General features: G+C 44.2%; 1 protein-coding gene across 4 annotated transcripts in view; it reads right to left on the bottom strand.

Annotated features, from left to right (window-relative positions):
* The window catches only part of PRIMPOL (primase and DNA directed polymerase), a 790,131-nt gene that overhangs the window by 416,446 nt on the left and 358,173 nt on the right, over positions 1–15,512 (bottom strand). For all 4 annotated transcript variants that reach the window (XR_011282268.1, XM_069631491.1, XM_069631492.1 and 1 more), the window contains one exon: positions 4,266–4,413. Coding sequence is in view for 3 of the 4 variants with exons in the window: in XM_069631491.1 (XP_069487592.1) it covers positions 4,266–4,413 (148 nt within the window). In the remaining variant the exon portion in view is untranslated. The remainder of the gene's footprint in view (positions 1–4,265; positions 4,414–15,512) is intronic.

The following is a 15,512-nucleotide window of genomic DNA, read 5'->3' as shown; positions in this document are numbered from 1 at the left end:
TGGCCGGCACAATCTATCACTGGCCACCTGAGAAGATCGAAACTAATACAACCACCTCCCAACCCAACTTCATACATACACCTATACACAGCCTTTCTCAAACTACACCAGGTACAGCTAAAAACTCCAAATATTACATAACCACCACACCTAAACCCACCATCTCTAATGGGATCTCTTTAAAAGGTGACCTTACAAATGCTAGATCCATAACAGCTCATGCCTTAGATATCACAGATGTCATAAAAACAAATGACATCGACTTCCTAGCAGTAACCGAAACATGGCTCCACACAGTCTCAAGACCACTCTTGTCCTTAGCTATCCCAGAAGGCTACACCATTTACAGAAAAGACAGATCCACCACAAGAGGAGGTGGAGTAACCTTAATGCTAAAGAGGCTTTCAAACATAAGAATATGCCCGGAATTACCATTTACTTCCGGAGAAGTCATCTCCTCAAAAATTGCACTCACACCTACTTGCACACTTACACTGCACATCATCTATAGACCCCAGGCCCTATCTCTACTTTTGATGACGACGTTCCAATACTCCTGGCACACAATATGAAACCTCATTCCAAAATGATCATTATGGGCGACTTCAACCTAGGCTTGACACCCATGCAAGTCTCCTGGCTAACTCCATTGAAGCCCAAGGACTTACCCAAAGAATCACTGCACCTACCCATGATAAAGGATGTGCTTTAGATTGGTTAGCTGATATCAACTGCTCGACCAACATCCAATCTAATAGCCCATCACCATGGTCTGATCACATCATAATATTCACTACCACCATTAATACCAAGAACCTTAAACAGCCTCAAACCACACCCTTGGCCCCTTCTAAAAACCTCAAAAATATCAACTGAGAAAGTATATTACCATTACTTACCTCCATCCTTGATCCACTACACCTGGATAATGACCCCTCAACCTTGGTCAGCCAGTACAATGAAATTATGCTTGCGGCTATAGAAAAAACTGCTCCTTTAAAAAGCAAAAAGAGTAAACCCTGAGCCCATATCAATCCTTGGTTCACGCCTGAACTTAAAGCTCTTCAGGCCTATCAAAGATCTGCAGAAAATAAATGCATCAAACTACCATCTCATGAAAATAGAATATCATTCCAAACCTCAACAAACAATTACAAGAATGAAATAATCAAATCTAAAAATGAAGTTTACAACAAAAGAATTTCCAATGACCAATCTAATACTAGAGAGCTATTTACCATCCTCCGCGAATTGGAATCTCCAGCGCCCACCCCCGATCATATGATCAAAGATAAACAATGGTGCTCCAATATTCAGAATGCCCTTGCTGACAAAATCCCATTACTACAAAGCAAAATAGAACAAAAAAAATCTAAACTTAACCTCATCAACCCCATCAACCAAATATCTCTCACCAAATACCTCTAAGGCAACCAAATTTACATTCTCCCCACTCACAACGTTAGATACTATCAACATCACCAAAAGCTTAAAACCATCTAAATGCAAAGGTGATATCTGCCCCGCAACATTGGTTAAAGACTGCACAGTTGAACTTGCACCTTTTGTCACCAGTCTCATCAATAACTCATTCGACTACAATACATTCCTTAACAACCTAAAAAAAAGCCTCGGCCCTACCTTTACTGAAAAAGCCAACCTTAGATCCTAATATTCCCACTAGTTTCCGCTGGATCACCAAAGTACCCTTCTTACTTAAAATATTAGACTGTGCAGCCTATCTACAGATCCAAAAACATTTGGAGGATAATCATCTCCTGGGATTAAGACAATCCGGTTTCAGACCAGGCCATGGCACTGAAACTGCATTACTTGATCTGAAAACACAAATGGACCAATACATAGATAAAGGAGAACTTTGCAGCCCAATTTGCCCCAGATTCCATCAACTGGATCAAATTGTTTCTATCTAACCGTACCATAAGGGCCTTTTCAGACACAGCAGCAGCTCACCCTGCCCAGTGACCTGTGGTGCACTGCAAGGTTTGTGTGTCTCTCCCACCCTCTACAATGCTTTCACTAAGCTCTTGTTTGACAAACTTGATAAAATGGGTATCACATATATAAATTATGCGGAGGATACTCAAATCCTCATACCAATCACCGGATGTTAAACTACAGCCACCAAAAACCTAAACAAAATATACCTTGCAATGCAAGCATGGATGGCACTTAATGGACTATGCCTCAATGACAATAAGACGGAGCTTATCCTCATTGGTAACAAAACAAAGCTTAGGAACCTCCCACAGTGTTACAACTCTTATCATTGATGGCAACACCATCCCAGTGGCTAAAGAAACAAAACATGTAGGGGTTTATATTGACTCATCACTCACTCTAAATAGACAGGTTAATGCTGTTGTCTCATCAGCCACATACACAGCCAAACTGATAAGAGCCAGCCGCCCTATTCTCTCCTCGGAAAACATACCTCTGGCAAGGGCATTGATACTCTCTAGGATTGATTATTGCAATTCTCTCTTCGCTGGCACTAGTGCCAGAAATATCAAACAATTACAAAAAGTACAAAATAATGCCATAAGAGCAGCATTAAATATCCCAAGCCACAATCACATCTCATCCATTAGAAGGACCATTCACTGGCTCCCTGTCCAAGATGGAATTAAATTCTAAATCTTGACTATGACACACAAATGCATTGCTAATAAGACTCCTAAATACCTCAGCAATTATATTTGCAAAGTCAACACTAATAGACCTACCCGCTATGTCTACACCAACATGCTCTCCATCCCCAGTTATAGTAGACAGAAATCTGGAGGCTCTAGTTTCCTAGGCATAGCCCCAAAATTGTGGAACGGACTCCCCCCTCCCCCCAATTGAGAAATGACACCTCATTCTGGTCATTTAGAAAAAAACCTTAAAACTCTGCTATTCAGATCCAACCTCTTACAATAGTCCCTTAGCTCCCCAAGCTAACACAAATAACACAAATTATGAGGAGGATTTGGAACAATATACAAATATGTCGTCAAAAGTGTGGAATGTCTGCGTCTGAAACCAATGTAAATGTATTTCTACTGTGTCTGAATCTAATGTAAATGTATTGATCAATGCATTAACATGTAATGTACTGTGCAAATCGTAATGTAATGCTTAACCTCTAAGAAATCAAAGCGCCTAGTTGCCTATGGGATATGCGTGCTTTGCAAATGAAAAAATAAAATAAATAAATACCTATACACAAGCTAAAGCTGTTAGCTTTGCCAATGTTCACTTTAAAGGATCATCAGTGCAAGGAAGAGATTTGAAAATACAGCTACTGCTTAAAAATCAAATGTCTGAACACACTTGGCTAGGAGCTCAATTAAAGTGGCAATTCATCCATCAACTGCCAGAAGACTGATTAGAAATAACACTGCCAAGCCCTATACAGCACAATGTTTGATGTTACTGCATGATAGAGCTAAGCCAAAGATCTCCCAAAAGGGTATGGAAACCACACAAACCCCACAGGCTGCTTGTCCGTTCTCACATCCCATCTCGAAATCTGTGCCCCAATGCAATTGTTTCGGCTTATATTGGGTGCTAAATTGCTGCCGAAAGACAAAACAAAAAAAATCAGGATATAGCCTTGAAAGGTTTCCAATTCTTTTTTTTTTTAAAAGGCTTGTGTGGTGAGTCTGATCACATTTACTGCAATCGTGCTTGGAAATGAGAGAACAGAGGACACATTTTTTTTGTTTGAGGAGGTAACCGAAACATTGAGTGTGTCATTATAACCAGTGTATCTTTATAATAATTAGAATGTCTGTTCTTAAATAGCGCTTGATGCAAGAATCGTCCAACTTTCGAGTGATGAAATACTATCAAATGTAATGGCACACAGTCTATCGATCGCGGAAGAATTGAAGGGCTGAGTTGGTCCTGTGCTGAATTTGAACCTGTGAAGAGCATGCTTGTCTCATGTCAGAGGCGAGAATGTAACTTGTGCGCTAGCTACCTGTACCAGAGCACATTGCATACAAGTTCGTCTGGAAGCAAAGTCTCATTCATTTATTCCATTCATTGCATACTTGGGGGACGGGGGATGGGTAACACAAAATAAAAACAAATAAAACAGCGAGGCATACTACAGAAAGGATCATGAAGTTTTGGAAAAAAATGCACAAAAGACACTATCTGTTCCATTAAAACATATACACTTCATTTCTCCAATTTCACTCTACAACATTTCTTTACAAAAAGTATAAACCAAGAAAGCAAAGCACCTAACTTACCGGCATGAATGTTATCCTTAAATGCTGCACTCTCCAGTAAGAATATTAAATGACGGCTAAACTTGTTTTCTGTGCTGGACTCCAAGTTTAATACATCCTTTGCTGAACATCTGATTCCATAGCATTCTCCCAGTTTTCTGCAAATGTACTGCAAATGTAAAAAGACATCGTCTGGCCGTACATTGATTGCTCATTTTTAGAGGTCGAAAATATCGCCACGTTGACACTTATTCATGTACATTATAAGGTTCATATCCTCCTGTGTCACTTTTCTATGCCCTATGTTTCCTGATCGACTAGCAGTGCAGGGGGTTAAAGCATTGGTGGAATCACCGAGAACACATGAAAAACATTCCTGTGGTTCCTCAGCCACCACCTAACTCACTCATGTGTAGCCCGCCCCCTCTCACAAACCAAAATAAAAACATATCTGGCTTCAAGACACCATCACTCATGTCCTTTGTGTACCCCTAGCCCTTAAAACACACATATCTGGTAGGCAGCCTGTCATGCAACTCTTCCCTTCCTTCGATTTCTAAATGTCCACCCGCCACCAAATACCCCAAAAGAGCTTACCCTCCTTGCAAACTCCTGCTACTACCACTAATAAGAGCCTTGCTGCTTCCTTTGATAAAATAGAAAAATACATGTCCTTCTGTGAACTTAATAATTCCTTCCTCGGTTTTTTCTGGTAGCAGGTTTATGGTGAACTTCAAACCTCATTAACTATTTGTTCAGTGAGTTGGGTGTTATGCTTGAGCTAAAACATGGCGCTGGTGCGCAATGCATTCTGGGGGCACTCAGAGCCATAATGGATATTTATTCCATGCCTCAGTGAAAAGCTGTACTTATTTTGCTGATAGCTGAATTTGCTTTGCTGAAAAAACATGCTTTCTAAACCTGGTATGCAGCCAGTCAAGGACATTCTGCTGGGAAAGCTGGTTTTGTTATGTCTTGCTATGAGTTATGGAACTGTTTTCTGTGGCGTTTGTTCTTAGGAGAGGAGAGAAGCACTTTGCTCCTTGAGGTTACTGTCGGTTGACCCAGCTGGCAACCAACGGTCACTTATCAATGCGCATTGCTAGAAGGTTCGAGAAATTGCCACCCCTGTTTGAGGAGTGCATGTATGCGGAACCCCTCAGCGTTCAGACGAGATAAGCACAAAGACCTGAGTCGGAAGGGGGACGCCTTTGTCCGACATACCTGTGGGCTGTTGTGCTCTCGGCCTGGCTGTTGCCGGGGTCTTCCATCCGCTTCTGGCGAGATGAGGGATTCAGTTACGCCCACGGTGATGTATTTTCTTTTGAATTCTCTGTCTTTTCTGTGATTTATTTCTGTGTTATCACTAGTTGCTTCCAAGCTATAAATAAATAGCTGTATAAGTGCTCATTATTTTCTAAGCGTGCATGTGGGAGTAAGTCATTGCGTCGTCTACCTGCGTTCAAAGTATTGGCTCTGCAACTGCGCTGGTGATTAATGACTGTCCGTGCACTCTGGGCGAGCAATACATTTTTGGCGACGAGGGTGGGATATTTGTGATGAATTGCTCCAAATATTAAAGAATCTGTTTGAGCACAGATAGGCTTTGCTTACATTGCAAGCGAAAGTTATTTGGCAGTGAGTGTTGGACTGTGTTAATCTGTTTTTTTTTGTGTGCGCGTGTTTGCGTGAGTGACTGCAGTGTGGAAAGGAAAAAAAATATATATATATATATATATATATATATATATATATATATATATATATATATATAAAGAGGTTTTGTACATTACTGCAATGATGAATAGTTTGTTCAGGAGAAAGGGCCTTCCCGCTGGTGGTGAATGTCCAGACGTTATCATTCCAGGTTGGGCTCAAGGCCCATGTGATAAATTAGCACAAATGTGGGCGTGCGGAGCGGGACTGTGTGAAACATGGAATCATGGATTGGGAGATGCTGATCCGTCTGATGTAATGTCTTGTTTACAACAGGTTTCAGTAGAGAGGGGAAAGGAATGCACCGTGCTGGGTAGGCGGGGTTGGGTCCTCCTGCATGCCTATAGGAAAATGCATCAAAGAAATGTGGAAATGAAAAATGAGATTTTGCGATTAGAAAAAGAGTTGGCTGCAGAAAAGCAGATTGCGTTAATGCAGCAGATTCAAATGAAACTTTTCAAAGATAAAGCTGATAAATATCAGGCTGTGGCAGAGAGGGCAGCAGTCAGAGTAGCCCAGTATAAGTATAGGAAAAGACGGGGAGGGGTCAACCAAAGAAAAGTGGCAGTTGTAATTGCTACCGCAGGTGTGGATTGGGATACCGATAAGTGGGATGGAGACATTTTTGACTCAACAAGCCCAGAGAGTAGCTTGGCAAATGAGTCAGATCCCAAAGCGGAATTTAATCAGAAGACAGTGGTGGCTAAACCAGATAGAAGACGGCGAGCCGGGCCCCACCCGCAGAACCCTGCGGGTGGGGTTGTGGATTTAACCACACTGGAGGATTACACCCAGCAGGAGGTCGGGGAAATCATTACTCGTTTCAGGCAAAAATCAGGGGAACCTTTATTTACATGGATGGTGAGATTGCTAGATGGGGTTGTTGGTAGATTCCACGGACTCACCGCGTTTTCTACCTTTGTCAACTGACACCAATGTACAGGAGGTCTTAAGGGCAGGGCCGCCCTCTGACTATAATGGCCAAGATTCACAGGTGTCTTTGTTGCACCTAGCAGCCCAAGCATGTAACCGTAAGTACCCCATTACCACAGATTGGCCTAGCGAGGAAACAAAGTGGTATACTTTGAAAGAGGTGATTCAAAAGGTCAGAGAGCATGCTATGAAAGAGGCAATTCATGTAGATGCTCCAGGACACATGGGGGCCGTGCCACTCTGTTTCAACTAGAAATATGGTGATCAGAACTGCACCACCCGCATACAAAAGTGTCATTATGACTTTGCTCGTAGGTATGACGGGCAAACCCACTGATGAGGTGGTGGATGCCATTCGGCAACTGGCAGATTTAGGGGAGTGGGACAAGAGTGATGACAAGCCACGGGACAGAGAGGGGCGTAGTGAGAGAAGAACTGAAGGCAGGAGGCAAGATAATAGAGACTCCCGAGTGTCCAGGAAAGACATGTTTTTGGCTTTGTTAAAAGATGGTGTGCCACAAGAAGAAATTGATGGCATTGAAAATAGGGTAATGTATGAACTATACAAAAAGAGAGGGCTTGCAGCCAAAGAGCGCTATAAACAGGTTAAGAAACAGGTAGTAACCAAGCCACAGGGGGACACCTCACCTTCTGCTCCTCCTGAGGAAGAACAAGAAGGGTCTATGGGGACACCTTACCCGTACCAGCCAACATACGCCGATTTGAGGAAGGTGGTGAGTGCAATGCTAGAGGCAGAGTCAGTTCACACTCATTTAAAATTTGACCAGGGTTACGGCCAAGCTCCGGCAGCGTCTGCTCGCATAAAAGTTGATAGGCGGCCCCATGTTAATGTTAAGATTTTTTGGGGTCCAGGAAATACGCAAGGGGTGCGAGCATTGATAGACACCGGGGCAGAGGCATCTCTGATTCATGGAAATCCAGCACGATTCAAAGGCAGACAATTTACTATTACAGGTCTCGGGGGAAAGGAGACCCTCGCAGTACAAACTGAAGTGTAGATGAAAATAGGCAATTTGATTAGGCAGAAATACCAAGTGTTGATTGTCCCGATACCCGAGTACATAATTGGCTTTGACATTCTGGAAGGGTTGACTTTGGGACTTGGAGGTAAAACGTACCAGTTTGGGGTGAGTGCATTGATCTGCACATCCATTACCGTAGGCAAATTGAAGATGCCCCCACTACAGGTGCCTGTAGCAACCAAGCGGGTAGCAATGAAGCAATACCGCATTCCTGGGGGGCACAAGGAAATTTCAGACACCATCAAAGGGTATGTGGAGGCGGGTGTGTTACGCCCTTTACTACCGCATGGAACAATCCTCTCTGGCCTGTCAAAAAAGGGGATGGGTCTTGGAGGATGACGGTGGATTACCGTGAGTTGAATAAACACACTCCTCCCTTAGTGCCTGCGGTCCCAGATGCCATTACCTTGATTGAGAATGTCCAAAAGTTTGAGGGGACTTGGTATGCAGTGGTAGATTTAGCCAATGCATTTTTCTCTGTGCAAATTGCTGAAGAGTGTCAAGAGCAGTTTGCATTTTCTTGGAGCGGGCGTCAGTATACCTTTACAAGGTTACCTATGGGGTACATACATAGCCCGACTATCTGTCACCGGCTGGTGGCAGAGCACTTAGACAAGATACCGTGTAAACCTGACATACAAATCTCTCACTACATTAATGATATTTTGATTCAGGGCAAGGATGAGTGCAGTGTGTAAAATCAGTTAGAAGTCATTATGGAAGGATTGAAGAAGGAAGGGTGGGAGATTAACCCGAACAAAATTCAAGGCCCAGCTGAGACAGTGATATTCCTAGGGATTCAGTGGCATAATGGGCATCGAGAAATGGTGCCGAAGGCCCGACAGAAGATTCTTGAGTTTACCACTCCAATGAACAAAAAGCAAGCTCAGCAGTTCATAGGGCTATTTGGGTTTTGGAGGCAGCACATTCCCCAGTTAGGGCAGATACTAGCCCCCCTCTACAAAGTAACATGAAAGAAATATGAGTTTCAGTGGGGGGAAGAGCAGCAAAAAGCATTTCATTTGGCAAAAGATACTGTGCAGCAGGTACTTGATCTATGGCCATTGAAGGAAGGCGAAGTGGAGTTGAATGTGTCTGTGCAAGACAATTATGCTAACTGGAGTGTGTGGCAGAAACAAGACAGGAAACGTGTGCCATTGGGGTTTTGGAGCCGTAAATTACCCGATGCTGGTAATTCATAAACTCCGCTTGAGAAGCAGTTGCTGGCATGTTATTGGGCCCTTGTTGATACCGAGCAAATGACGGTGGGCCATGATGTATTGATGAGGCAAGAAATACCGATTATGCAATGGGTGCTGAGCTCTCCTAAAACACAGAGTAGGACATGCTCAAGAAGCCAGCATAATTAAATGGAAATGGTACATTCAAGACAGAGCCAAATCAGGGAAGGGTGGAGTTGCAAAATTACATGAGCAAGTAGCCAACATACCACCCTCAGATTACATACCACCGGAAGTGCCTGAAAAATGCGAGTCTCCCGTGAAATGGGGAGTACCTTATGGCGATTTGACCGTGGAGCAGATAGAGCATGCCTGGTTCACGGATGGCTCGGCCCGTTATGTGGGAACAGAGCAATACTGGAAAGCGGTGTCGTATAATCCCAAGACAAAAAAGATTTTGACAACATCAGGGAAAGGGAAGAGCAGTCAGTTTGCAGAGCTTTATGCAGTTTACCAGGCATTGAAACAAGAGACCCCTGGTCGATGTCATTTGTACACAGATTCATGGTCAGTGGCAAATGGGTTGGCGGGCGGTGTGGCTGCCAACCTGGCAAAAGAATGGGTGGAAGATACATTCAAAAGAGTTATGGGGAAAAGAACAGTGCAAGATATTGTGGAAATGTTATCACAAAGTGAAGTCACTGTGTATCATGTGGACGCGCATTGTGCTAAAGACTCATTAGGACGTTGGTTTTATTCTGTTGCAGATGAACACACCAAGGTTTCATCTGTGGATGCGGAGGCTCGAAGAAGACGATCTGGATGGTTTGGCCAAGTGGGCTCACCAGAAATGTGAGCACCTTGGAGAAAAGGCTACTATCAGGTGGGCACAAGCTCAAGGAATCAATATTCCTTTAGAGGTAGTGAAAACAATAATTTTGCAATGTCCAGTGTGCCAACACCAACAGCACAGGCCTATCCCTCAGATTGTCCGGGGAACATTGCGAAGAGGAAAGTTACCAGGTCAAATTTGGCAGATTGATTATATCGGTCCCCTGCCAATCAGTAAAGGTTGTCAGTATGCATGCACAATTGTGGATACATACTCAGGATACATGATGGTTTTGCCGTGCAAGCGTGACACACAACTGAACACCATTAAGTTGTTAGATCAGATCACATTGCATTACAGAGTGCCTTTGCAGATTCAAAGTGACAATGGGTCACACTTCAAAGGCAAATTGATTCAAGGATATTGTCAGGAAAAAGGTATTGAATGGCTCTACCATGTGCCTTATTACCCTGCCGCTTCAGGATTAATTGAACGGATGAATGGTTTGTTGAAAGAACAGTTGCGCAAATCTGGAGACGGCAGTTTGGCAGGCTGGCGTGATCGTGTGTTTGGTGCAGTGCAAGTGCTAAACAATAGGTCTGTGAATGATCATGAAACTCCTCTGATGCGGCTAATGAATCCTGCTTTAAAGATTAAACCCAACTCAGTCAGAGAAACCCTATTGTACTGGGAAATTACCCCGGGTTCTTTAGCTCCCTATCGGGCGACTCCAGAGTCAGCAGGGGTAGACTTGCATTCCCATGAGGAAATCAGATTAGACCCAAGAGGGATTGTTGTAATTGAAACAGGGATTGGAGTACAAATTCCCCCAGAGCATATGGGATGGATTGCCCCAGATCTTGTCTAGCATTGAAGGGAGTTGAAGTGTTGGGATGGGTCATTGATGCCGATAACCAAGGCGAGATCAAAGTCATCCTGATGAATAGTGGGGACCAATTGTTACCGATCCACAAGGGCGATCGGGTGGCCCAACTAATTATCATTCCTGTTAAGTTGTCCTTGATTAAGAAGGGGGAGCCTCCTACAGTGTTAACTACCCGTGGTGATCGTGGTCTTGGCTCTTCAGACAGTATGGTACCGGGTGCGAAGGTGTGGGTGGAAAGGCCAAGTGGCCCACCAGTGCCCGCAGATGTCATTGCATCAGGCAAAGACCAAGTAGTCTTAGTGATGGAGCCCGGTAGAAAGAAATGGCAGTATGTGCCCGCAGACAAATGTTACCTAAGAGAGTGATTTTCAACACTGATATCTCTTTTCTGGGTTTGCCTTGTAGATCCTGTGTCTGGCTGGTGTAATTGTGGGACTAAATGGACTCCGTTCGGGAGAGTGAAACGGCATGCTGCTACCAATGAAAAATGTCACATCTGTGCCAGCGATCCATGGAAAACCGATGATGATGAACAATGATGTCCAAAAGCAGTCCTATGCCGATGCCGAAAAGCCAGCAAGACCGAAGACATGGATTTATGGAATGCGACAAACACGTCAGGGGCAAGTGAAAACAACATTGATCCCAGCTATGCGAGAGGCGTCTTCAGGACGGCGAAAATATTCCCCAATGATCACCCAAACAGAGAATATGTGGACGTATCTGGCACAACAAGTGCTCAACATTACGCACTTTTGCCTCACGGACGTGCCCAATGCTGAAGCTTTACTGACTACGTGCTTAGTAGCAGTGCCGATGCCAGTTCCGGTTTTAAAGCACATTTTCGGCGTCACGCACAATGTTTTTTGGCTCAAGATTTAGATATTAGGCAATCCTTTTCCGTCTATGAGTACTGCAGGTTTTGCCAGGAAACGGATCGCAAATGGAGAAACTTGACACGTATTATAACTTACAATGTAACTCAAGGCGATGTGTGTTACCTTATGACATGTAATGCAAAAGAAATTGGCAAATGCCAACAGCTCAATTTAACCAAACAGCAAAATCAAACTGTGTTCGAGAAACGATTGTGTTCACGAGTTCCAAACACATGTACCAGTATGAATAATACTATGTCTTTCAATCATACAGTGATAGCTGCCAGTCATCTGAATCATGTGAAACTTCCAAAAGGATGGCTCTTTTCCTGTGGCAACATCACATACACTTACATTCCAGCTAACATTTCCGGAGATCCATGTGCCTTAACTCGATTAGGACTAATGATGTTCCCTTTACACCCAGCAATATCTCGAAGCAAAAGGTCAACTTTCGAGTCTGTGGGTCTATCCCCCGATTGTGATTCACATGTGCATTTGCTATCGGAGGTTGAGGTTCTAGCATTAACCCTTTCATTAGTGGGAGTTTGGGGTTTAGCTGCTGGGGGTTACAAATCTTTAATCGAATGAGCATGGCTAGTAGTAAAAGGACTCAATCATACTTCTCAGGCATAAGAAGAGTTACTCCTTGACAGCAAAGTTATTAGAAAAGCAACTTTGCAAAACAGGGCATCCGTTGATTATCTATTGCCGAAGCATAATTTAGGTTGTAACGCAGTTGAAGGTATGTGTTGTTTCAATCTAAGTGATCATTAACAATCCATTGAAGGTCATATTCCAGGTTTGAGGGATCTCATTTCTCAAGTGTCCCAAGATCATACTGGGAATTGGTGGTATTGGTTATTTTCATAGATTCCTGATATTGGGGGTATACTGTGTTACGCTTTTTCTTGCATTTGTATTACATTAACTATCATAATAGCTTGTTGTTGTATTCAATGCATTCCCAACTTAGTTCTAATGTTTCGTCGGTTCCAGAGACCGGCTCCTCTGCCACTGGGCTATGGAAGATAAATATCCAAGGGTGGAATTGTTGTGCTTGAGCTAAAACATGGCGCTGGTGCGCAGTGCATTCTGGGGGCACTCAGAGCCATAATGGATATTTATTCCATGCCTGTCATGATGCCTGCCCCCGGAAGATCAGACCAGGCCCAACAGCCCCGGAAGCAGGCATCATGCCACTTGGAGCATGCCCAAAAGCCCCAGTTAGGGGCTGTTTGGGTGCAGTCCTGGTGCCTATGGCGCCAGGCTCATAAAGATAAAGTCAGTCCTGGCGCCATGGGGGCCAGGCTCATTATTGATAACTTACCTGAAGCAGACCATGCTGCATACTCACCTGAGGCAGACCATGCTGCATGAAGACTCAAGCCAAATGAGGCTTAGGAGGGACTATTTTACTGAAAGGACTATTTTGTTACTTGGGTGGGGCTGTGGAAGAATACTTACCTGGAACTTCTTCCAAGGCTATTTAAACCACGCCCGGACAGCCACACGTGCTTTGCATTATTCTGCTTGCTGCAGCGTAACGCTCACCGGGTTTTCAGCAGCTCCAGTCTTCAGCCACGCCCGCTTCAGTCCTGGGACTCCTGCAACAAGAAGAAAAGAAGGATAAAGGTTAGAACAGGAGTTTTAACTTTAATCCTTACCTGAATCCTGATCCATTTCGCCACGGTGCTGAAAGACAGAAGTCTTTGAAGCATCGCTTCGCATTCCTACGGCGCCGCGCTGAACTCACATGCTTGGCGGTACTTCAGCATTCCATCACGCTCTCTCCATCTCGCGGACGCCCTCCGACACCTAAGGAGACAAAGACAGCAAGGTGAGCAAGGGGACTCTCTAAGACAATACAAGTTACCCCGCACAAAACTTACCTGATTTACCACGGGGGTCTCACCTCATCTTGGGTCGGCGCAGTCAACTCAGCTTCATCGCCGTACCACGGCCCCTAAGGGGAAAACCACAATAGACTTACCTGAATCTTACCAATTGCCATTTGGAAATCTTTGAGTGGATTAATCGGCAACCTGCAAGGAATCGGACAGAGTGAAGATCAGACATTTGAACTCTTATGAACAATTGGACTTTAGAGTCAATACTGGAACTCACCAATTCCTCTACGCCAGTGAAGTAACTGGTCATCAACGCGCCCCTGCGGTCGACGCAGGATGGAGAGCTCATCCTTCCAAACCAGCAGGTGAGACTAAGGAGGGGACATCAAGAGTGATCTGTGGGAAGACAACAGGAGTGGGGAAGGTGGGTTGACACTCAATTCCACGGGTGGTTAATTCCTCTTCTCCTTTGCAGAAGAATATTCCTGCGAGCAAGACAAACTAGGCTGAGCAGGCCAGTCCAGTCAGTCATCTCAGCGTTACACGTCACGCTGGTGGAAACAACAGCGGCCCAGTTCCGGTGGACGCCCCCGTGGGGACCAGGTGAGCGTAACAATGCCTCAGTGAAAAGATGTACTTACTTTGCTGAGAGCTTTGAATTTGCTTTGCTGAAAAAACATGCTTTCCAAACCTGGTATGCAGCCAGTCAAGGACATTCTGCTGGGAAAGCTGGTTTTGTTATGTCTTGCTATGAGTTATGGAACTGTTTTCCATGGCGTTTGTTCTTAGGAGAGGGGGGAAGCGCTTTGCTCCTTAAGGTTACTGTCGGTTGACCCAGCTGGCAACCGACGGTCACTTATCAATGCGCAAGCGCATTGCTAGAAGGTTCGAGAAATTGCCACCCCTGTTTGAGGAGTGCATATATGCGGAACCCCTCAGCGGTCAGACGAGATAAGCACAAAGACCTCAGTCGGAAGGGGGTCGCCTTTGTCCGACATACCTGTGGGCTGTTGTGCTCTCGGCCTGGCTGTTACCGGGGTCTTCCAGCCGCTTCTGGATAGATGAGGGATTCAGTTACGCCCACGGTGATGTATTTTCTTTTGAATTCTCTGTCTTTTCTGTGATTTATTTCTGTGTTATCAGTTGTTGCTTCCAAGCTATGAATAAATAGCCGTATAAGTGCTCATTATTTTCTAAGCGTGCGTGTGGGTGTAAGTCATTGCGTCATCTACCTGCGTTCAAAGTATTGGCTCTGCAACTGCGCTGGTGATTAATGACTGTCCGTGCACTCTGGGCGAGCAATACAGTCCGGTTTGTGTCCAACGCAAATGCATACAATTTCAACTTCTCTAAAGAAACGGACTAAGTTACAAAGTAAAACCATTTTCTAGAACTGAAAACCATTAGATGATGTGACCTACTGTAGGTTTAGTTTGTTTTGTGGGAATGCATCTCGTTTTCTCATCATCCATGTCAAAAAGACATATTGCTTTTTAAATACGGAACACCAGCAGATCGTTTTGTCCCACACGCATATTAAAGGCATGCCAGGTTAGCCCAGTGAAATGCTCTCAGAGTCCTGGCCTTAAGGTCCAGTAGGATTACATCTTGGTACTTGTAGTCATGCGTTTTGAAATGGCAAAATAGAACTACAAATACTATACAAGAAGACAGAATGCTGTAGGGGTTACAATCCCGACCTTGCTAAACATCCATCATTCCCCAGGACAGTACAACTACACATTCAATAGGAAAATGTGCAATGTGAAGCACACACATTTGCAACCAGAAAACCTGGGTTCACAGTCGGGCTTCGCCACTTAGTGTACATGATCATAGTCAAAACACTCAACCTAAATGCATCATATTTTCTTTGGCTGCCAAAACTGAAATCAACTAGAAGTGGTTCTGGCTAGTGTGAACTAAACAAAAAAGCCTCACTCATACTT

The sequence above is a fragment of the Ambystoma mexicanum genome, chromosome 6q (genome assembly GCF_040938575.1).
Source record: "Ambystoma mexicanum isolate Mex_15411 chromosome 6q, UKY_AmexF1_1, whole genome shotgun sequence".
Lineage (NCBI taxonomy): Eukaryota > Metazoa > Chordata > Amphibia > Caudata > Ambystomatidae > Ambystoma > Ambystoma mexicanum.
This window is presented reverse-complemented; position numbering and strand designations above follow the sequence as displayed.